The 24,916-nt window shown below is 35.6% G+C and overlaps 1 protein-coding gene across 1 annotated transcript in view; it reads left to right on the top strand.

Annotated features, from left to right (window-relative positions):
- Window positions 1-24,916, top strand: part of MIPOL1 (mirror-image polydactyly 1) — a 235,613-nt gene that overhangs the window by 22,519 nt on the left and 188,178 nt on the right. Inside the window, exons 4-5 of the mRNA XM_081829767.1 lie at window positions 9,018-9,051; window positions 9,311-9,481. Of these exons, the coding sequence (XP_081685893.1) occupies window positions 9,018-9,051; window positions 9,311-9,481 (205 nt within the window). The remainder of the gene's footprint in view (window positions 1-9,017; window positions 9,052-9,310; window positions 9,482-24,916) is intronic.

Below are 24,916 nucleotides of genomic sequence, written 5' to 3'. Positions count from 1 at the left end.
GTTCTCCGGGGCTTTTGTTCCCTGCGAGCTTTCCGTGCAGCTTTGGAGGCGGAGAGTGAAAATGGCGGCCTCCCAATCTCTGCCCCAGAGGAGCCGAGAACTCGGGGCCCCGTTTCTCAGTGCGCCCCCAGAGAAAGCCGTCAGTCACTCCCGTCTCCCCGGTCTCCGGCCGCACTCCGTGCTCACCCGGCCTGTGACCGCGTGTTTCTATCTCTGGCACCCGACCCCGGGTGGAGTCTCCAAACCCAGCAGATCCCTGTGATGCACTCCCGCCGGCTCCTCCCGGGGGAGGAAGGTGAGTCTCCCTGGATCTGCCGCTTGTTGGGTCCCTGCTGGAGGAGCAGGGGCGCGACTGTGCCGCGGATCACAGTTTATGGCAACCCGGAGCTGAGAGCCCGTGCCTGGGCTCCGCCTCTGCAGCCGGCTTCCCTGCTCCGTTACCTGGGAGCTCTGCCACACTCAGGCACCCCCGGTCTTTCTGTGACCCCGAGGGTCCTGAGACCACACTGTCCCGGAGGGTTCCACCCTCCGCTTAGCCACCAGAGTGACGTCCCTCGGCGGAGCAGACTTTTAAAAGTTCCGATTTTGTGCTCCGCGGCTCTATCACTTGCCAGAAGCGGCCGAGGGAGGTCCCTCCCCCGCCGTCTATCCTCCCGAATATCGCCTCGGATTCACTTCTCCGCACGTCCTACCTTCCAGAAAGTGGTTGCTTTTCTGATGAGAGAGTTGTTGCTCTTCTTTTCTTTGATCTCCTGTTGGGTTTGTAGGTGTTCAGAATGGTTTGATCCCTATCCAGCTGAATTCCTGAGAGGAGACGAAATCCAGGTCTCTTACTCCTCCGCCATCTTGCCTGTCTACCCTACTTTTAAAAATTACCATGTAATGTCCTACTTCCTTTACTGTTTGACTAATTTTTTATCTTCACTCACGTGGCAGATTTCTGTGTTCAGATTTCACTCCACTGTCTTTCCTTGGACTTCCTTTCTCCCCCCAATAAACTTCTTATTTTAGAATACTTTTAGATTTACAGAAAGTTTACGAAGATAGTACAGGGAATTTCCATATAACCACCTTCCAGTTTTCCTTTTTCTTAACGGCTTACGTTATTATGGTACGTATGTCATGGGGGAGAAAGCAACATTGGTATATAATTATTAACTAAACTCCACACTTTCTTTAGATTTCACTAATTTTTCTCATGTCCTTTTTATGTTCCAAGATCCCATCCAGAATCCCATATTAATTTAGTTGCTATGTCTCCTTTGCCTACTCTAGTCATATTTTCTCAGACTTCCTTTGTTTTTGATGACATTGACAGTTTTCAGGAGTATTCGTCAGGCATTTGATAGAATGTTATTCAGTTTGGGTTTTTGTTTTTTGTTTTTTGTTTTTTTAAATTTTTCTCATGGTTAGACTGAGGTATTGGTTTTGGGGGGACAATGAGTCCAGGACTGAAGTGCCATTCTCATCATATTATTTCAACATTATGCTATCAACATGACTTAACACCAGTGATGTTAATCTTGGTCACCTAGCCAGGGTAGTGCTTACCATGTTTCTTCACTGTAAAGTTACTTACCAACATTCCCCTTTCATATTCTTTGAAGCAGGTTACTTAAGTGCAGTTTATGTTAGTATAGACTCATTGATACTCATTTAATACTTTGGGTTATAATCTAATACTGTGTTATTTATTGTGTTGCTTGAAGTGTTCCAGCTTGGCCATTGGAAGCTCTTTCAGTTGGCCTCCATATCCCTTTGACATGTCCCCATCCCTTTGATTTTTAAACACTTTTTTTACCTTTCTGCACCACAGGATGCCCCTGGGTCATGTCTTGTAGGGATGTGTAGGGATGGATGTATAGGGATGTGCCTCACCCATAGAATCAGTCATTCCTCAAAGGGCCGTGATTCCTTTTATTGGACAACGGTACTAGAAACCAAGATCTGGATTCTGAGTGTGCTCATTGTTAGTTGATGTGGCTACTTTTAGGCCCAATCACAGAAAGAGCTAGGAAATATATGTATGTATACTAACTGATATATATACACATATATGAAATTATTTATGTATGTATCTATCTGTATCTTTATTAAGCTAAATCTGAATTCATACTTATTTCTCTGATTCTAATCCAGTGCCACATAGTTCATTCTGGCTTTCTCCTTTTTCTTATGTGTAATTTCCTCTCCAACAGTAAGAAACCTGGTTTCCATCCCCTACCATCCATCATTTCCTTATTTCTTCTACCCCAGTATACGTTATAACTCTTTCAGAATCATTAACGGATACCCCCATGAGAAACAACTTTACCTACTAGAGTACACTGTTCATGTATAGTTCCTTTAGTCTTTAATGTTACAGTTTCCAAAGTACCACTTTCCAAAGTTACTTAGAATGGCTCTTCTTTTTTCCCTCTACCTCCTTAAGTGAAGTTATGTAATACAGTTTGTAATATAGTCAGGCTCTTCTTCATAGTCTTCATACTATCCTAGGATCCTCTCACCTCCTGGTGATTCTTTTCTTTTTTCCAATTTTTGGCAAATTTGAATAAAGTTGCTATAAGCATTTGCATACAGGTTTTGTGTGGACATATGCTTTCAAATCAGTTGGCTAAACCTAGTAACATAATTCCTAGGGCCATATGTTTAATCTATGTTAACTTTAGAGAAAACTGCTGAAGTCTCTTCCAGAGTTGGCTGTACTACACCATTTTGTATTCCCATCAGCAGTGAATGTTTTTTGTTAATGGTGTGTTTAGCAGAACATAAGTTTTAAATATTGATGAAATGGAATTTATTGATTTTTTTTTTCTTTCATGGATTGTACTTTGATATTGAATCTAAAACTCATTGCCATATGTAAGGTCACACAGGTTTTTTGAAATCCTTTTCTTCTGAAGTTATAAATTTCATGTTTGACATTTAGATCTGTGATTTATTTTGGGTTAATTTTTGTGTAAGGTAGGCAGTACTTGTGGGGTTGTTCAGTTTTTTTCTTTTTTGCATATGGACATTTATTTATTCCAGTACCACTTGTTGAAAAGGCCATCATTTATTAAATTTACTTGGCACCTTTGTCAAAACTCAGTTGACTATATTAGTGTGGATTAATTTCTGGACTTTATTTTCTGTTCCATTGATCTGTGCATCTATCCCTTTGCCAATACCACATAGTATTGATTATTGAATCTTTATAGTGTCTGAAATCCAATAATGTTAACCTTCTAATTTTGCTCTTTTATTACAGAATTGTTTTGGCTATTCTGGTACCTTTCCTTTTCCATATGCCTTTTAAAATCAGTTTGTTTATATCTACAAAAACATTTGCTGGGGCCAAATATTTATTTATTTATTTGTTTGTTTGTTTGTTTATAAAGATTTTATTTATTTGACATAGAGAGAGAGTACAAGCAGGGGGAGTGGCGGGACCTGAGCCAAAAGCAGACGCTTAACAGACTGAGCCACCCAGGCGCCCCTGGCCAAATATTTTTAAACATAACTTTTCAAAGTAGATGCCTTTTTTATTTCAGTAATACTTTCATTATAACTTTACAACTCTTCTTTGGAGATTTGCAAGTAATATTACATTTAGTTTATCAGCTGCTGCACAGTACTGTATTTACATGTAATTCATGACTGTAAATTTTGTTATCTAGGTTGATTACCAATTTTATTCATGAAATTTGCTTCTAAATAAATTTTGTTTCTTTTCAGAAATCAAAATCACACCCCAAAGATAACAAATCAGCTTTTTATACGTCACTACTCCTCGAGGTAGATGATGTTTGTACTTTATAGGTGAGAAAACAGAGTGGTTGACTACTTGCCCAAAGAGTCAAAGTCAATTACACATTGTAGGACTTATCTATCTCAGACTTATATAGGCAACTGAAGCTTACCATATCCCAAATGGAATTTTTTAATTCATTTTAAAACCTTATTCTCCCTTGATCCTTTGTCCCAGTCAGTGGCACAGCCATCTGCCCACATATCCAAATCAAAACTTCTTCCTCAGAGCCTCTACTAATTTGGTCTCTTAGTTTTGTTCATTCTCTCTTTAATTGATGGCTCTAAATTGAGCCTATCTTTCCCTCTATTTTTTTTTTTTTACCTTCCATTGTCTACTTTAATTTGCACATACATTTGTTCCAGTTTTTATTACAATATATTAAAATTAGGGTTCCTTGAGGCAGACCCTTTTTCATTTGTTCTTTGTAGCATTTGTATTAATGGAGAAATAGGAAAGGGAGAAAAGAAAAACACTCAATCCCAAGCCTTTTCTTTTAGTTATTTAGTCCATTCAATAAATATTTATTGAATATGTTCTATGTGTCAGGTTACTCAGAACACAGCATTATGGCCCCAGTTTAGTTGAGAAGATAGACATTAAATAACTATATAAATACTTAAAATAATATTAATTGATATGAATAATTGTTGGTTCTTAGGAACAGTTTGTAGTCCACTCCTACAGTTTTATAGTCCAGCGGTGCAGATTGGGGAGATCAGGAAAAATCATACATAAGAGGGAAGAACAACAACTTTAAAATAATAATATGTCAGCATAGTTTTAAATGTTACTGTGGATGCTCCTTTCTACTCAATTGACATCTGTAGGTTCTGAACTTTCAACAGTGCATTTTAGATGAATTCCTTATTAAGGTAGAACCAATTTATAATTGAGCTTTGCTTGACTGAAAGGCATATTTGGAGGCATATTTGGAGTTACAGGTTGAAATAATACACATTATTTCACATCTCTTTTTAATTCCTTATTTCTTGCTTCCTATAATCTTCATATTCCTTCTGTCATTTTCTTCTCATCTTTGCCAGTTCTGATCTACTTCTGTCTTTTGGTGATGTCTGTTTTGTCTTACCTTCTGCCTTCCCCTACCCCTTGAAAATCTTCAATTCTTTTTTCTTTTTCACTTTTATCCAAAACTAGAAAAAAAGTAAAAAGGATTCAAGTTAAAATGACTAAAATTTACTTACTTATATAGACACATTTGTATATGTATATTCCAACTTTTGAGATCATGATATTCAGTCTCTTCAGTTTTTCTTTTTAACATATTAAGGTGGCACTGTGTAAAAATGAAAGAGAATAAAAATTAACAATTCAGAGTTTTTTGATTAGATGATCACTAGTTCCTTTTATCATCTGAGGTCAAAGTTTAGCTGCTTCCCATTGAACAAGGTGAATGACTATAGGTTGAGAAAGGAAAGACATGATATTGACTGATCTGGGGATAAATCAAGAAATGTGACATTTCATGCATGGGTCTTTTCACTTAGAGTGCAGGGGTGTCAGTCAGAATATGCATGGTATAGGAAATCAATTGAAACTTGAGCCCATGGGCATTTACTTCAGCAAAATTCTTACTAATTATCATGGCTATGTCTGGTTAGACTGTTATAGGCATAATTTAGTTTCCAAAAGGTTGAGATTCTTTTTGTATAATTGTAAATCTCCTATTAGTGATATATAATTTATAGTTTGTCAGCTGTATTTCATATAACATCAACTATTACTTTAAGTCTTTATTAAACCAGTAAAGCCTTATGTGTTATACATGCTGCTAGTAAGCCTGAAACCTCTAACAAGTCATTTTATGTAGAAAATAGAAAGCCTGGTAAACTGTTTCAAATTGTCTTCTTTTTTCTAAAAGTAGGTTACATGTCTAATTTTTATGTTTTCTTAAGTAATACAGTAAGTGATGTTCCTTATAAGACTGTATTTTATTTTCTGAAATCCACTTTTTTGGGTGATTAGTCTTTAACTGGCTATTGAGTGATCCAACTCAGAAAAATACCTCACAGTTAGCACTTAGAGTGTTTTAACGTCAAAGATCTGGTCTCATTTTTCAGTGCTCTACATCAGGGATGTGCAAAGTAAAGACCGATGGTGCACATCCATCCTTCCAATTGTTTTTGTGAATAAAGTTTTACTGTAGCACAGCCACACCTGTTCATTTACGTATTATCTTTGGGTGCTTTTGTACTCCAAAGGCAACATTTAGTAGCTGCAACAGAGAACATACAGCAAAATCTAAAATACTATATGACTCTTTACAGAAAGCTTGCTGATCTCTGCTGTAAATAATCTAGTTGAGACTAAATTATGATGTAGTTAAGCTTTGATATCTATGACAAGTACTTCCTGAAACTTTTAAAGAAATACAAATAGAGAAATACAAATATTAGCCTTTTCTCTTTCCAGGCTCTTGTTTATATTGAAAGTTACTTGTTTGTATGTAATTTTTCAAATCTCAGATTAACTATTTGCTCATTTTCATTTAAGTTTTAGTTTTCTCTTAATGACCATTTATCACTGTACTTACAAAGGATAACCACAGAGCAAAATTGAGATCAATTATAAAGGATAGGGGCGCCTGGGTGGCTCAGTCTGTTAAGCGTCTGCCTTCGGCTCAGGTCATGATCCCAGGGTTGTGGGATCGAGTCCTGCATCTGGCTCTCTGCTCAGCAGGGAGTCTGCTTCTCCCTCTCCCTCTCCCCCTGCTTGTGCTCTCTCTCTGTCAGATAAATAAATAAAATCTTTTAAAAAATCATAAAGGATAATAATAAAGCAAAATTAAGATCCAAATAAATGCTAAGTGGTTGACTTAAACCTCATGCCCTACATGTCAGACCTGGCACACCTACCAAAACATGTTTCAAATTCACTCATCAGCAAAATGATAAATCACTATACATTTTGTACTTCTAAGGGCAATCATATACATTATTTATATCTGTAATGCTAAATCCACATGGAAAGGATATAGTATAAGCTTTGATAAGAAAATTTTATTTTAATTTTTAAAAAATTTTAGTTGGTAGCAGAGAATTTTAATTTTAGACTAAATACAACTATCTTAACCCTATCCTCTTGAAAGATATTAATTTAAAACATTCAGACTCTTCATTTCTCTCTCCTTAAAGTAATAATTCTTCTTCACCTTGCAATGCCTGAAAAAAGCTTATAGGTATCACATAGAAATTGCATACACTCTTTGTTGTGTTGATCATTTTGAATGTACAAATTAGGTATCCGCCCTACACTGTTATTTTCTTCCTAATCATATATGTAGTTCTTTGGAACAAAAGAAGGAGATTTATAACCTTGAGATCTAAACTTTGTTTTGTTTTTTTTTTTGTAAGAGTTTCCAATAATCTACTAATCTGAATGTTTAGCTTTTATGTATTTCATTTTAAATTACTGAGTTTAATAAATTAATTATTAAATTTATAAGAGCTTAAGTTGAGTCTTCTTTGGAAACTGCTGAAATTAGCTCTTTGTCTGATTTCATCTAAAAAGAACAACATTAAGGTAAATATTTCTCACTACATATGGCTTCCTTAAAAATGACATTTAGCCAACCGGTAACTGATGTTTAAATGCTAGTGCTGTTTTTCAAATACTTTTACATAAGCATCAATAAGTGTAAGAATTTTGTTATCTTATACTTTTCACTATGTTTTTTAATTGATTAAAAAAGAAATGATCATCTTCGGAGTTTTTGTAGAACAAGCTTTTATGAAGCAGGATATTTGAAAACTGTTGATTTATTTTGGGAGAAATGTGAAATGTGAATCCAAGTAGACATTACTAGTTTGAGATATATTAAGTATATATAATTCAAAATTGCTATGCCACCCTGTAAATTTATACCATTTAAGTATGTGTAGAAATAGTTTTTGATAGGGGCACCTGGGTGGTTCAATTTGTTAAGCATCTGCCTTCAGCTCAGGTCATGATCCCAGGGTCCTGGGATCAAGCGTCCCCCACCCCACTCCCCGCCACATTGGGCTCCCTGCTCAGTGGGGAGCCTGTTTCTCCCTCTCCCTTTGCTATTCCCCCTGCTTGTGCTCTCTCTCATGCTCTCTCTCAAATAAATTCTTCAAAAAAAAAAAAGTTTTTTATATATGTTTATTTTTTCCCTGTTAAAAATTCAATATTCTAAATTTCTCTTCATGAATGTAGCAATTTCATTGAACTGTGGAGTTTGGAACAATTTTGTAATAAATTTATTAAGTTTCTCTATATCTTTTTCAAGTATCCTTTTCTTTTTGTGGTAAATATTAAATCATAGGAGCCCAGAAATGGGGGGCGGGTAGAGAATATGAGAAAACAGGAACTTATATATCTAAACATTTTAGTACAATTTCAAAATAATGGAGCCATTTCTAAAATCTACATCATTTTACTAATACCCATTACAGATTTTCATTTAATTTACCCAATTTAATGGTTGCCTAAATTACATTATGGACATTTTCTAAGATATGTCATTTAGCACTTCTTTACCTTTCCTGCATTTGTTCAATTCACCAACATCAAAAAACATTTCAGTAAGCACAATGACTCTTCCAAGATAAAATACATTTATGAGAGGAACCAATTTACTTCCTTAGTCTTTAAATTGAATAATTCTATATATGTAATGAAAGAGAAAATAACATTAGTCATCTAAATACGTGGTCCAGTTTTGGTCAGCCTTTCTATGTGGTGTATTTGTTTTAACAAATAGATAGCAGCAGGAGATTTTCAGTTCAAATTTAGTGGTCATTATTTGTCTTTGCTTTTGAAGGAATATAGTTAAACTTTGCAATAAAATACTTGCCTTGTTTTATTTGTGATGAAGTCCAAAAAACCAGAGGAAATACAGTTTTTGGTAAGAAATGAAAGTCCAGGAATAAATATAATGATGAGAAGTAGTGCTTCTATCACTAGGGAACTTTCCTCATCTAAGCACATATGAACAATTGATCCTTGTAGTCATATATAGCAGTAAACATTAATAACTTAACAGTCTGAAGTCAGTGCAGAAGATATGGAGCATTATTGAAAGATGGAGTCGAGCAGGTGGCACTTTAATATGTTCAGTGTCATGGTTGACTCTAAAGACTAGTCGAATGAAATTACTTGAGGTTCTAAAGATTTAAAAAGCGAACTCATTTTGCTGCACTAAGGAAATGCTACTGATCAGGCTTTCTGTGTCCCTTTTTTCTAGGCTAGAAAATATTAACCCTGAAGAAAATGACATGGTAAGCCATTCTCTGAGGAGATTTCTTGATGTCAGTCTTATATCTTAGAGGCTTAAGTTCAATTGAGTGGGTTTCAAGAACTAAGATGTGGGAAAAAGAAGAATTGACACACTAATAATGTACATCTTTGCTGCAATATGAAAATTCAATAACTTCACTCAGTCAATTTACAATTCACATGTGCCTATTAATTAAAACCCTATATTAAATAAAATATATTAAAACTTCATGTCTGACTAACATATAATGGTGTTGGTAGACATTACAGGAATTACTGAACAGAATAAACAATGCAGACACAGGAATAGCTATTCAGAAGAATGGAGCTGTAATTGTGGATAGAATCTACAAGACCAAGGAATGTAAAAAGAGAATAACTGCAGAAGAAATGAATGCAGTGATAGAAGAGCGGGATGCTGCTTTGTCTCAGGTAACTGCATGTATCTAAAAGCATTTTCCCCCATTTCTTTACCGTTAAAAAATGACTTTTTCCCACATAGTCTTAATTCAAATTAGTTTTTAGCATATGATTAATACCACGATGATTAGATATATTAAAATAGTCACAAATTTTGTTAGACCATTCTTCAAATACATGCATCCTCATTTCTTAATAAAACTGTTAGGTTGTTATAAAAATTTAGTTATATTCAAAAAAAAAGAATTTAGTTATATTCTTTAAAGTAATCACTTTTATATGAGACTTCTTACTTGAGTCGGTTTTGTGAGGGCTGAGATTATGTCTTTATTACTGTTTTATTCCCAGTGCCTAATTCAGTGCCTTTTAGTAAACATTGATAAATGAATCAAATTATTAGTGTATTCTTTTCTGAACATTACTTACACCTTGCTGCTCTAACTGAAGCCTGATTACCTCCCTGAGGATACTGCTTCCACTGCAGTCCTCTCAAGTAGTGATTGGATTCCCTCCCACAGCAGTTATACCAGTGGGCTTAGAGGCTTGTTCTGCATTAGTGTTTTCACATCATTGGTCTTTTTTCCTCTCCAAACACCTCTAGCTTTGAAGCTCACGCATCAGATTGTACCACCCAGTAGGCATTCCCGTTACAGTCCTGTGCACACTCCAGTGTTGCTTCCCTCATTTCTTGAAGATCTTAGGATGCATTTCATTGTCTCTTTCTTTAGCCCACACTTGTGGTTTTGAATTATGAAAAACAATTCTTGGTGATTCAAATATCTGTACAGATGATTCTTTCACTGTTCTGGCCTCTCATCTTCTTGAATTTCTCTCCTCTCATCATTATGTGTTCTGCTCTACTTCTGCCATCTGCCCTATGGTCATATCCTATTTCTGACCAGCACTTACTATCTTTCCAGCTCACTTAACTCCAGAACTTTGAGTAGCAAATTTTAGCTCCACCGGCACCTATTTCTATTGATTGTACCATTTATTTTCCTATTCCCTCAATTCACTCCTGTTCCCACTTCCCCCTTTACCTCACTTAGATTCCAGGGCTCACCTAATTATTACCGATTTGCGTATAATATAACCTCAGTTCTCTTGGCCCTTTGTCCTACTCACCAAGCAAAACCTAAGCCTTATATATTTAACTTTCTGCCTGATCTGCACCTTCATAGTTTTATATGGCAGAAGGATATCACACAGATTTGCCATTTAACCTTTAAATTCATGACCATTGTCTTCAGGTAGGCCCTTGGTGTTGCCTGGCATTTTTCTGGCCTTTTGTTAGTCCATTCAACTTTCCCCTGTAAAGGACTATTTTATCTCCCTTCTTGCTCCTTAGATATCCAACCTCTCATCTCCAATATAAAAAGCAACTTCCGCTTTTCCCCACCATTTCACCCATCAGCCTACGTGCATTTGTACTCATATACTCTGCCTTTTGTATTTTATTTCTTACCTAGTTCATGCCCTTGTTTAAGGACAGCGTATTTCTATACTAGTTCTTGTCTTTTCTTGCGTAAGGTTATCACTAATCAATTGCCCCTTTTCTCTCCTACTTCATAGAATGTTTCCTATTAGTTCATTTTTATCACTCTCTAAAATGCTTTACTATCTCCCGTGGAGGCTGGATAGAAGTTTGGTAAGTCTTGGTCTACTTGTGGCTCAGCCTGGTACTTTTGGTAAGGCTTCCCACACAGAGCTGATATTCAGTAGGACCCTACTCCTGGCAAAGCTTGTACTCTGGCGTTTATGTCCTCAGCATTGTAAGAAAACTCCATTATGGAGTGGAAAACTCCATTATGCTTTTCAGAGCTTTTAGGGCTTAGCTTTTTAATTTCAAGCCCTGTACACGTTTGGGATTTATCAAATGATTTGAGATAGAAACAAGTCTCAAATCTCCCAATTTTGTCACTTCAGCCTTGCATAGCTACCAAAAGCTTCGATGATTTCTCTGTCCTCCAACACGAGCCCTCTGTGCAGTCAAAGCCTGGCTTCCCAGCCCCTTGCCCAGGCCTGGAATCTTTAAAACTCAGGGGGAAAAAATGCCTGCAGATCTGCAAAGCACCCTCTTCAGGATCTTAGCCACTCAACTCATTGTTGCAGCCATAGCCTGCTGACATCTTTAAACTGGATTTTTAAATTTAACCTGGCTTTTCTTGTTTTTGGCTGGAGCACTGTTTTGCCACAAATGATTTCATCCTATCTGGGTGTGGAGAACTGGCATTTATCTTCAGGTTAGATTTGGAAAAAGTCCTTCTAAAATGAGCAACTGTTTTTACCATTTTGTGTCCTACCAACAGTATGCAATCTTGAGTCATTCAATATATTGTTGAAGAGATAGACAAAACAGTTTTTAGTGCTTGGAAGCAATTACAGTGTGAACTCAAACATTTGATTTTTTTTATCATTTATTTTCTTACGTTAACTAAAAATAAGTATATAGAGCGTAATTAAATATTGACTGCTACCCATTCCTTCTTTTTCTCTATCCTTTGCCTGCTGCCTTTCATGATACATAAAGATAAAGAAATCAACATTTGGCAGTATTTACCAACATCTCTTTATTTATAAATATATATTATCCATCATTGCAGTATATTTATTATTTATCTATTGCATGTCTTATGTTTTATGAAGAGTCGTTTATTTAATTATTTTAATTTGCATAGTTTTCAAACTCTCTGCCTAAATAGTATTCATTTTAATTTTTATGTCATAATCATTCTAAAAATGAACTCTTGAATTACTGTCTTATAGTTCTGAATGGAAACTTTTTCCTTAATTTTTTAAAATAGACTTTATTTTGGCACAGTTTTAGATTTGCAGGAAGGTAGTATAGTATGGAGTCCCCCTACACCTTTGACCCAGTTTTGGTTTGCCCTGCCTTTGCCATTGCTCCTGACTGTAGTAATTTTGTCAAAATTAAAAAACCCTCATTGGTAGATTACTATTTGACTCCAGACATTATTCAGATTTTTACCAGTTTTCCATTAAAGTCCTCTTCAAGATTCAATCCAAGACACCACATTGCATTTAGTTGTCAGGTCTCTCCAGTCTCCTCTAGTCTGTAACAGCTTAGGACTCCTTTCCCTCCCCCCGCTTTAAGACCTTGACAGTTTTGAGGGTATTAGCCAGATATTCTGTGGAATGTCTCTGAATTTGGGTTTATCTGATGATTTTCTTATGATTAAGCTGAGATTTTGAGTTTTGGGGAAGAATTTCATAGAAATTTGACCTTAATTTTAGAGCTGCTATTTGGCATCAAATGTTTTCTAATTAAACTATATCTTCTGTGTACTGCTAGGGTTACCTTAGTCCCATTCTATGTAGCTATTAGAAATCTTTGGATTCAGTGAGAATTTCTTGATTATTATACATTTGCTAATTTACTTTGTTTTTCAAATCAAGTTAAGATCATTTATTTACTTGAACTGGCCTTGTTAAAATCTTATCTTTTTCTGATAAATCCTAATACTCTTACTTACTCAAATTCTTCTCCCATAACTTTTCTATGTCAAGCTGAGAACTGAGTGCCTTAAAATCTTTTATAGGATGAATTAAAATTGTTATAATTAGCATTTGTTTGATTAAAGAATTGTCTTACCAACCAGTGTTTCATTCTTTCTTACCATTTTTGACCCATTAATGCTCATATAGTTTATTTAAATTACAGAAATACTTGGTAATATGGGATAAAGCTAGAAACTTCCATTTCTTCACTAACTTTTCTGGGATCTTAAGTTTCATAGCACTCTAGAAGCTATCTAGTTAAACTACCCAGTAAATTGAGGAATCTTATCTATGACTAATTTTCAATTTAGTTAAATATTCATTTCTTATAAAATCTTTAAAAAAAAAAAAAGGGGTGCATGGGTGGCTCAGTTGGTTAAATATTCATTTCTTCTTCATGTCTTGCTTTTGGTACTCACTTTGGCCTCAGAACATTTGACTGATAAATTATATTGCATCAAATATATTTGAATATCTACATGAGCAATAATGTCCTAATTCATACAGCTAGTCTTGAAGGCACAATTGGATCCAGGCTAGACACCAATAAGCAACAGAAGAATAGAACTGGCCAGGATTGGCAACTCATTAGCTTTGAGGCCTGACCTTATTACAAGCTAGAGTAATTCAAATAATCATTTGTATTAGTTAGGGTTCTCCAGGAAAACAGAACCAATAAGATATATATAAACAGATTTACTGTAAAGAACTGGCTCATGTGATTATGGAGGCTGAGGAGCTCAAGATCTTCGGTCAGTAAGCTAGATACCCAGGAGAACCAATGGTGTAATACCAGTCTGAGTCTGAAGGCCTGAGAAACCAGGAGAACTGATGATGTAAGTTCTAGTCCAAGTCCAAGTCTGAAAGCAAGAAAAGACCAATATCTCAGTTTAAAGACAATCAGAGAGAAGGAATTCTTCCTTACTCAACCTTTTATTCTGTTCAGGCTTCCAAATGGATTGAATGTGGAGGCCCACTCACACTGGGGAGGGCAGTCTGTTTTGTTCAGTCCACTGATTCAGATGTTAATCTCATCCAGAAATATCCTCACAGACACACCCAGAAGTAATGCTAATCAAATATCTGGACCCTAGTCAAGTTTTCATATAAAATTAACAGTTAACACCATTCCTAGGGGTCCTGGCTAAATTAGGCTAGTTTAGGCTAGTTTTGATTTCCAAGGGCAGGCATAGATATGGGTGGGGCCTAGCAGCAGGAAGCTGGGCCTCATTGATACTTGTAGTTGGTAGGATAATATTGCAGAGATTTTCATTGATTGGACCCCAGCTGGTACCTGGTATGTAGGTGAGGGGCCCAATCCTGAGAACTGAATAAATTAGGCATGGGTATGGAGGTTGGGAGATGGACTTTGGCCAAATGGGCCAGGGGCATTGATAAAATATATTCAAAACACCAAAGCAGAGGACTTGTCATAAAGACTTAGAGTATAGCAAATAAAGGAAGAAAGTGGTAAATTCTCTATGTACATGGGTGTTTGGAATCAACTCCAGGCATAATGGATAATATGCTTATGGATCTTGAACTCACTTCATTCTCACCTACTGATAAGAATTAGACTTTGTATTGCCAGGCTTGATCAAAGTTAGTTTATGAACTATGTGAAAAGGAGCTTGCAAGGTAAAAACTTTTAGGGTCAGAGCATAGGCAGGCAAAAGCAGATACTAGCACTATTTTCTCTTTCCCAGGTTAAATATCTCAACATCCTTTGTCCTTTCCCTGGGCTTCCTTTTCTTTGTTGTCTTCTAGATGTTAGTTTCCCCTTGTTGATCTATCAAGGTTTAATTAGTAATCATAAATTTCTATAACTTGAACACCATGTAGAGAATCTTAACTCACCACTATTTTTGGAAATGAGTTATTACAAATATGTAAAATCAATAACAACCCTTTTAATTTGCTCACTTTTGTTTATTGGTTTTTTGTTGAAAATATTTCTAAAACATTTATGTGCCTCCTTTAATATAATACACTTAGCACACTTTTTTTTATTATTTAGTTATAATGAAAAGTATAGATCCTGAAGTTCTTCAGGTCCAAAATTGACAGATGCAAAAAGCATGGAAAGACCAAGGGGTAATCATCAGGGTAATTAAAGAAACTCAGCTTAATGTTTCACTAGGCGGGTTCCTTGTTCTCTGTAGCCTGTAAGCTATTCCAAGCACTAAGCTACAGCTCCAGCAGAATGAAAAATAAACCAAATAAGATGAAGACATGAATCCAGTCCAGTAATATAATGAAGAAAATTCTAGGAAGACAGCCGACCAATGTACAGAAAGTATAATTGGTCTGTTGTTTTATGACTCTTTCTGCCTTCAGTTAAGCACATTTCCCCTCACTGGAACATGCTTTCTCTCCACTTGTTGCTCACTCGTCTATTTGAAGTAGACCACTACTTTAAGGCTAATTTAAGAATCTCTTTCATAAAGGTCTTTCACATGAAGCAATAGAATAAATATCTTCTTTGTGCCCATATTTCACTTTGTATCCTATTAACAGTACTTGTCACACTGCATTACACTGTCTTCCCTACTAGCATGAAGATAGAAACTATTTTTCTTTATATGTTTCTGTCACAGTTTTATCCTTAGGACAGTGTAGGCACTTAATATATGTTTGTTGAATTAATGAACTGATGAGCTGAAGCTATTTTAAATCAATCAGGGTACACAGAACTAAAAGAATTTAATGAAATATTATTCATTCATTTACATTTTATTGCATACATATTATGTGCCAAAGTTGGGAACTCAGCAATTCCAAATAGAAGGTTCTTTCTTATATGAGACTTATATCTTAGTATGGAAATATATAGGTAGTAAGCAAACTAATGAATAAAATATTCTCAGGTAGTAATGTGATAAAAATAAAAAGATAGTGGAGAGTGACTGCAGTTGGCAGTGGGGTTGTTACTTTAAATAGGGTGAGCAAGGCGGGCCTCTTTGTCAACATGAACTGAGACTTAAAAGAGGAGAGGATCTAGCCATGCAAAGAACCATGGAAAGAGTGTCCCATCAGAAAATAATAGATCAGTAGTGCCCTGAGAGAGAGAACAAGCTTAGTGTGCATAAGACACTAATATGAACATACCAGATTTAAATGTGTTGAAGTACAATGAGCAAAGAAAGATAGTAACAAGTGATGAGGTAGAAGAGATAGGCAGCAGACAAATCTGTACGGTCTTGTAGGCTGTGGTAAGGAGTACAGTTGTATCTAAATGCAGAAGATATTGAAAGAGAAAGGCTATTGCAGTAGTCCACACAAAAGATGAGACTGATGATGGCTCAGATGAACAAGTGTAGATTTAGAGAAGTGGACAGTGGGAAATATTTCAATAGTACATGAATAGAACTTGAAGGCAGATCGGTTTTGGGAAAAAGGAAGCAGGAAGAATTAAGGCTTGAAGACCGTAGATATTTGCTCCATGTATTGTGATGGGCAAGTTTTTGGGAGGTGATCAGCATATTTTGGGAGGGAAATTACATTGTCTCGGAGGAGATCTATTTGATATGACTCCTAAAAAATCACATGGAAATATTGAGCAGGCATTTGACTATTACAGCCATCAGCATGTACGTAATTAAATCTTGGACTAGATGAAACAGAAGAAAGATCATTGAGAAAGAACAGGGCCTAGGACCACGCTTTGTGATGTGCCAACATTTAGCAGTTGGCCAGAGTAGAAGGGGCCCCTGTAGGAGACTGGAAAGAATGGTGAATGAGGTAGGACACTGAAGGAATATGGTGCCAGAGAAGGCAAGAAAGTGCTTGCTAAAGATGAGAGTGGTCAGTTCCCTTGAATGGTGTTGAGAGGTTGAGCAAAGTGAAGATGGAATGGTTACGTGTAGATTTAATCACAAAGAAGATGTTGAGGATTTTGACAAGTGTTTTGACCAGGACAGAGGCCACATTGGAGTAGTTGGAGGAGAGACTGGAAAGTGAGGAAGTGAAGACAGTGAATGCACACAACTTAGCCCTGTAATGGAGCTAGAGAAATAGGCAGTAGATGGAGAGGGGGCTTACAGTTCATAGGAGGCTTTTTCTTTTTTAATGGGAGATTCTAGGGCATGTAGTTGGTATGTTGATGGAAATGAACCACAAAAAAAGAAAAGGTGATTTTAAGGGAGAGAAAAAAAATCGTTGTAGTAGGAAAGTCCTGGAATAGATAAGTAGATTGAGAGGTGATAGAATGTAGAATATAAGTGGAAGAGTTGTCTTTTGCTAGGAAAGGGAAACTGCTTTCATTGTAACAGAGGATTACAAAAAACTCAGATGGATGCCCATGCTGGCAAGTTGATAAGTTTAGGGGATGGGGTGTCTTAAGTTAATTTAGATTCTCAGTGTGATGAGTCCATGGATGGTGCTGAAGATTTTATAAAGAGGAGATAGTTTGAAGTAGTTATCTTGGTTTGTTTGGGAATGAATATAACTAGAGAAATGTAGGATGCCAGGCAGAGCAGAATGCCCATTTGAGAATTAGGGTAATGAATTTAAAGTGAAACCTGTCAGGAAAATTGTGTGATTTCTTCTAGGAATATTCAGATCTTGAGTGCAGTGTGGTGTTGTTGATATTTTAATAAGGGTTGGAGTTTTAATGGGTGAGGGACCAGGAAGTCAACAGCGATGCCTATAGACTGTCCCTTACATAAAGAGGAAGAGGAGTGATGAGGGATGTAAAAGGTACTGAGGAAACCATAGTGTCACAGAAGGCAGGATCCTGGACTGCAAAAATCTGCTAAGTCCATGTATTGGAGTTCTTTGTTCATCTTGGAGTGCTATAATGAGTTGTAGTCAAGAGAAAAAGAAATAAAAGATTGAAATAAAGATTTTAAAGGTATTGCAATTAGTGGAGTCAATATATTTCAGATATTTTTCTGTGTAATTTTTATATGGATTTAAGGGGGTGGGGGGACTAAACATTGGATATTTTTAACACACAGCGGAACAGATCCAGAATCAGTAAAAGAGAGGGAATACATTTGAGGAAAAGGAATAAATAATTTAGAAAGAATTCTCTCTCTTTATTGTATCACATAGTCCAGAAGTCCACATTAGAACATTCCTGGCCTGGTTATAAATTTCTCCCTTGATATTCTGTGTGAACAGAAGTCACTGTGAAAAGCAGACTGAGATTAGGGAGTGTAGCATAAACTAAAATCCACTTGAAGAGGAAAACCAAAATCTTGGCCAATGATGTAGGCATCAAAGTTAACTTTCCACATTAACAGAGGAAAGGATAGTCTCATTTCTTAACCTGTCCGTTGTTAGTGTTGCCTTCACTTTGTATCCCTTATGATTGGCATGGTGCCTAGCATATAATAGATGAAAAATAATGATTTGTTAAGTTATTAGGAATTTGACAAAAAGCTCATCCTTGAAAAAATAAATCATAACATTTAGGGTTTTACTTTTCAGGAAAAGTAGGAAACATGTTTAACATTCTTTATTATAGTGACTGTAAAATTTTATTAATTTTTTCCCCTGTCAGTTTGTTAATTTTCTTCCCTGTCTTATCATATAATTATTTGCCTGTGCATGTTTTTTCTTTCCAGTCGATCTTGCTAAGGTATCTTATTTATATTTCATCTATTCCAATAACTTTTCTTAGTTCTTACTATAAAATTTTTACAAACTTTTTCAAACTATAGATAACTTTGGAAAGTATAGACAGACAAGAAGGTAAAATTCGTTCATAAACTCATTTCTTAGAAATAATCATATGAGATTATCTTTTTTCAATCAATATTATACATACTGCTTATAACCAAATTTTTCTCTTTGATTTTATATTTTGTCAGTCTTATAATTTTATAATGTGGATATATTAAGATTTGTCAAACTCATCTGCTCTTGGGTGGGTGTTTATTTTTTCTACTTTTTGATACTGTGAACACTTTTGTAGCTAAATTTTTATGTATATCTATGTTGATTTCCTTAGAGAAAAGTCCTAGAAATGGAAATACTAGATTAAAGAATATAAACATTTTTAAATAGTATATATTTTCAAATTACCTTCTTAGAAAAAATGTTCCTAGAAATGTTTTTTGAGGTTTCATTCAAGGGAGCTTTAGGTAAATAAAATGCTAAGGAATTTAGAATTTATTCTCTAAGCAGTGTGTACCTCCTGAGGTTTAAGTCTAAGGCTGAGGTGACAGTTGGGAATCTATTATAATAATTCACGCAAGAGATAATGAGGGTTTAAACATGAAAAATCAGAGAGGAATAGATATGAAAATGATGGAAGTAAAAGCATGTATTTTTAGGGGTGCCTGGGTGGCTCAGTCAGTTAAGCGTCTGCCTTCAGCTCAGGTCATGATCTCAGGGTCCTGGGATCAAGCCCTGTGTCGGGCTCCCTGCTCAGTGGGGAGTCTACTTCTCCCTCTCCCTGCCCCCTGCTTGCTCTCTCTTGCTATCTCTCTCTCAAATAAATAAATAAAATCTAAAAAAAAAAGCATGTATTTAAAAAAATTTTTAATGGAGAGTGTGCACAAATCTTAAGTGAAAGATTTAATTTTTATGTATGTATATACCCGTGAAAGCAGCACTCAGATCAAGATACAGAACATTTGTAGTCCATGATTTCGAACTATATTACAAAGCTACAATTTATCAGAACAGTATAGTATTGGCATAAAAATAGACACATAGATCATGATGGATCGATCTCAGTAGAATAGAGAATCCAGAAATACACCAACACATATATGGTCAATTAAAGGAGCCAAGAATATATAATGCAGAGAAGACAGTGTCTTCAATAAATAATGTAGGGAAAACTGGGCAACCACATCGTAAAGAATGAATCCGAACTACTGTCTTATACCATACGTAAAAAGTAACTCAAAATGGATTGAAGCCTTTAATGTAAGACCATTGTGAAACTGTTAAAATTCCTAGAAGAAAATACAGGCAGTAAGGTCCTTGACATTGGCCTTGGCGATGAATTTTTAGATCTGACTCCAAAAGCAAAGGCAACAAAAGCGAAATAAACAAGTGGGACTACATCAAACTGAAAAGCTTCTGCACAGCAAAGAAAAGCATCAACAAAATGAAAAAGCAGCCTACTGAATGGGAGAAGATATTTGCAAATCATATATCTGATAAAGGGTTAATAACCAAAATATGTAAAGAACTCATAGAACTCAATAGCAGAAAACCCAATTCAGTTAAAAAATGAGATGATCCAGATAGACATTTCTCCAGAGAAAACTTGTGAAGAAGAAGATGGCCAACAGACACATGAAAAGTTGCTCAACATCACTAAATGTCAGGGAAATACAAATGAAATACAATGAGCTATCACTTCACACTTGTTAGAATGGCTATTTTCCAAAAGACAAGAAACAACAAGTGTTGGCAAGGATTTGGAGAAAAAGGAACCATTGTGCACTATTGGTGAGAATGTAAATTGGTGCAGCCTCTATGGAAAACAGTATGGAGGTTCCTCAAAAAATTAAAAATAGAGCTACCAGATGATCCAGCAGTTCCACTTCTGGGTATTTATTCAAAGAAAATGAAACCGCTAATTCAAAAAGATTAGTATGCATCTCCAAGTTCATTGCAGCATTATTTTCAGTAACTAAGATACAGAAATGAATGTCCATATGGATGAATGGATAAAGAAAATGTGTGTGTGTCTGTGTGTGTGTGTACATACACACAATGGAATACAGTCAAGCATTAAAAAAAGAATGAAATCTTAACCATTTGCAACAACATGGATGGACCTTGAGGGCATTATACTAAGTGAAATAAGTCAGAGAATGACAAATATCATATGATCTCACTTCGACGTGGAATTAAAAAAAAAAAACTTTTATGAACCAAGCTTAATAGCTATTGAAAATAGAATGGTGTTTGTCAGAAGTGGGACATGGAGGGAGGGAAATGGGTGGAGGGGGCCAAAAGTACAAACTTCCAATTATAAAATAATGAAGGGGCACCTGGGTGGCTCAGTCAGTTAATTGTCTAACTCTTGATTTTGGCTCAGATTGTGATCTCAGGGTCCTGGGATAGAGCTCAGTGGGGAGTCTGCTTAGGGATTTTCTTTCTCCCTCTCGCTTGCTCCTCCCCCTGCTCATGCTCTCTCTCTTAAAGTAAATAATAAAAAAAAAAAAAATAATGAAGTCATGGGGATGAAATGTAGAGCATGGTGAGTATAGTTATTAATACTGTATTGCATATTTGAAAGTTGCTAAGAGAATAAATACTTTTTTGAGTTTTTAAAAATCATAGCTTTATTGAGATATATAATTCACATCCCATACAGTTTACACATTTAAAATGTACAATTCAAGGACGCCTGGGTGGCTCAGTCAGTTAAGTGTCTGCCTTCGGCTCAGGTCATGATCCCAGAGTCCTGGGATCGAGTCCCACATCGGGCTCCTTGCTCAGCAAGAGACCTGCTTCTCCCTCTGCCTGCCTCTGTCTCTCTGATAAATAAATAAAATCTAAAATAAAATAAACAATTCAGCAGTTTTTGGTATATTCACAAAGTCGTGCAACTCTGTCACAGTAGATTTTAGAATATTTCATCATCACCCCAAAAAGGATCTCCCCACTCTCTCATACCCACATACCTATTAATAGTCACTGCACATTCTTTCAGCTCCCTCTCTCCCAACCCCAGGCAACCACTGAACCACAAATGTACCTTCTGTTTCTGTGGATTTGCCTATTCTAAATATTTCATATAAATGGAATCATACAATATGTGGTCTTTTGGGATTCGCTTTTGTTTAGCATAATATTTTCAAGACATATCCATGTGGTAACATATTATCAATACTTCATTTCTTTTATTGCCAAAAAATATTCCATTGTATCAACATACCACATTTTACCCATTCATCAGCTGATGGATATTTGAGTTGTTTCTACTTTTTGACTATTGTGAATAAATACTGCTGTATTAACATTCCTATACAAGGCTTTTTTTCTTTTTCTCTCTTTTTTGGACGCCTGTTTTCAGTTCTCTTCAGTATATACCTAAAAGTGGAATTGCTGGGTCATATGCACATTTTTCATAGTTGTCATACCATTTTACATTCCCACCAGCAATGTATAAGGGTTCCAATTTCCTCATCTCAAGGTATGAAGTGATATCTCATTGTGGTTTTGATTTGGATTTCCCTGATAGCTAATGAGCATCTTTTCATGTGTTTATTGGCCACTTGTATATCTTTTTTGGAGAAATGTCTATTCAGATACTTTGCCCATTTTTAAATTGGATTATTTGTCTTTCCATGGAGTTGTAAGTTGCATTATTTTTATACTCAGAAAACACTTTAGGGACTCCTGGCTAGTTCAGTCAGTAATAATTAAGTTGTAAGTTCATGCCCTGTGTTGGGTGTAGAGATTACTTAAAAATAAAATCTCTAGGGAGATAGGCTGATTTATCTGTTTGGTAAATTTGGTAATAACTAAGCTTGCTGGTTCAGCCACCTTCTGTCTTCTACAAGGGAGTCTGCCTGCAGAGAACACACTCTGCTCTACTCTTGTTTTAGCTGGACAGGCACCTGGGATTCAGAGGCGAATGCAGGGCTATGGCTGGGCGCTGGGTCTATTTCCAGCCCTGCTTGCTGACATGGCGGCCAAAGAGTTGTCACAGAGTTTGCTTGGGTCTCCCGCCCTTCCGGTGGAGGAGACACCTTTTGCCTTCCCACTCTGTCTCCCTCTGCGCCTAAGAGAATAAATTTTGAAAGTGGTCATCCAAGAAAAAAACAATTTGAAAAACCAAATACCATGAAATATAATATTCTGTTTTTTATATATATAAAAGAACATTTACAGCTTTGCAAAAGATCCCTTCATACCTCTTTTCTGTCAGAATTTCTTGGCAAGAGTAATCACTGTTGTTTCTTCTAACACCATAGGTCATTTTGCATGTTTTTAAACTTCTTATGAAAGGAATCGTGCCATGTACTCTTTTGTGTCTGACTTCCTTCACCCAGTGATATTTATGCCTGTATGTTGATCTGTACTGTACTAATTATCAATAGTTTCTCTTTTTCTTTACAGTGTTATGTTCCATTGTATGATTATACTCTGATTTATTTACATATGCAACAGTTGATAGAAATATGGGTTGTTTCTAATTTTGACCTATTATGGATGAAGTACTATGGATGTTCTTGTATTTTTTTTGATGGACGTTACCATTTATTCCTTTTGGTACATATATAGGCATATGCATAGGAGAATATCTATCATATGTTTAGCTTTAGTAATTCCAAACATTTTTCCAAAGTTATACCAGTTTATACCAGCAGTGTAAGAGAGCTGCTTTGAGTTGTGAGAGTCAACGCTTGGTTATCTTTATTCATTTTAATTTCTGTCATTTTGTTGGATATGTAGTCTTACTCTGTTGAGGCTTTAATTTATATTTCTCTAATGTCTACTGATGTTGAACACCTTTTCATATATTTAGTGGCCATTTTTATTTCCTTCCTTGTGAAGGGTCTGTTCAATACTAGGCTTTTGCCTAGTATTAAATTCTGTTGTCTGTTTTTTCTTATTGATTTATATAAACTGGATACAAGATACTTGTGTTGTCTATGGCTTGCATTTTTATTCTCTTATTGGTGTCTTTTGATAACAGAAGTTCTTAATTTTAATGAAGTCAAATTTATCATTTTTTTCTTCTTACGCTTAATGCATTTTGTGTTCTGTTTAAGAAACCCTTGCTATTCCCACAATAATGAACATGCTCTGTGATGCGTTCTTCTCGGAGCTTGATTATTTTAGCTTTCACATTTAGGTTTTGATCTGTTTCAACTTAATTTTCATATGATCAAGGTACATCATTTTCTTCATATGGATACCCAGTTGACTGCACCCAAATTATGTATTAAGAAGATCATATTACTGCCCTCCTGTCCTCAGTGAATTACAGGAAATACATGTGGGTTTCTTTCTGAACTCTGTTCTGTTCTGTTGGTGCAGTTTTCTATCCCTGCACTAATACTATACTATGTCTTAATTCCTGTAGCATTATAGTAAGTCTTGATTTCTGATGGTGTAAGGATCCAGTCTTGTTGTTCTTCAGTTTTTCCTTATTCTATGTTCTTTATTTAGCTTGTGATTTTTCCATTAAAAATCTGCCACTATTTTGATGGAATTACATGGATTCTAAAGATCAATTAAAGGAAGACTCTCATCTTAGCAATATGGAGTCTTCCAGACCATTGGTCTTTTCATGAAAACTATTAATTTTTCTTTATATACTGCTTTGGATGCATTACACAAGTTTTTGATAAGTTGTATCTCATTATTTACCTCAAAATATTTTTTTAGTTTCTAATTGTGATTTCTTCCTTTACCCATGCATGAATCATTTAGAAATGTGTTGCTTAATACTTAAACATTAGGAAATTTGAGTTTATCTTTCTGTCATTGAGTTGGAATTTAGTTATGTGGTATTGGTAAAACAAACCAGATGATCTCAATCTTTAGAAACTTGATAATTGCCTTAGGACCCAAAATAGACTGTTTATTAGATACATACTATTTAAAATAATGTGTATTTTGCAGTTGCTGAATGTAGTGTTTTATCTGTAGGTTATTTAAGCAAAGTAGATTAATCATGGATTTCAATTCTATATAGATTTATCGTTGCTTGTTGTATCAGTTTCTGAGGGACATGTTTAAACTATCAAATGATGGGGTACCTGGCTGGCAGTAGAGCATGTGACTTTCAATCTTGGGATCATGAGTTCAAGCCCCATGTAGGGTGTGCAGTCTACTTAAAAAAAAAAAAGAAGACATTAAAAATAAATAAAATAAACTATCAGGTGATGATGATGAATTTCTCTCTAATTCTGTCAACTTTTGTCCTACTTATTTTGAAGCCATATTAAGTACTTAAATCTTTAGGATTACTGTATCTTCCTATTCCTATTATTATTAAAT

Source organism: Leptonychotes weddellii, chromosome 9 (genome assembly GCF_054177405.1).
Source record: "Leptonychotes weddellii isolate Sample4059 chromosome 9, ASM5417740v2, whole genome shotgun sequence".
Lineage (NCBI taxonomy): Eukaryota > Metazoa > Chordata > Mammalia > Carnivora > Phocidae > Leptonychotes > Leptonychotes weddellii.
Note: the sequence above shows the minus strand (reverse complement) of the source record. Positions and strands in the feature narration are given on the sequence as shown.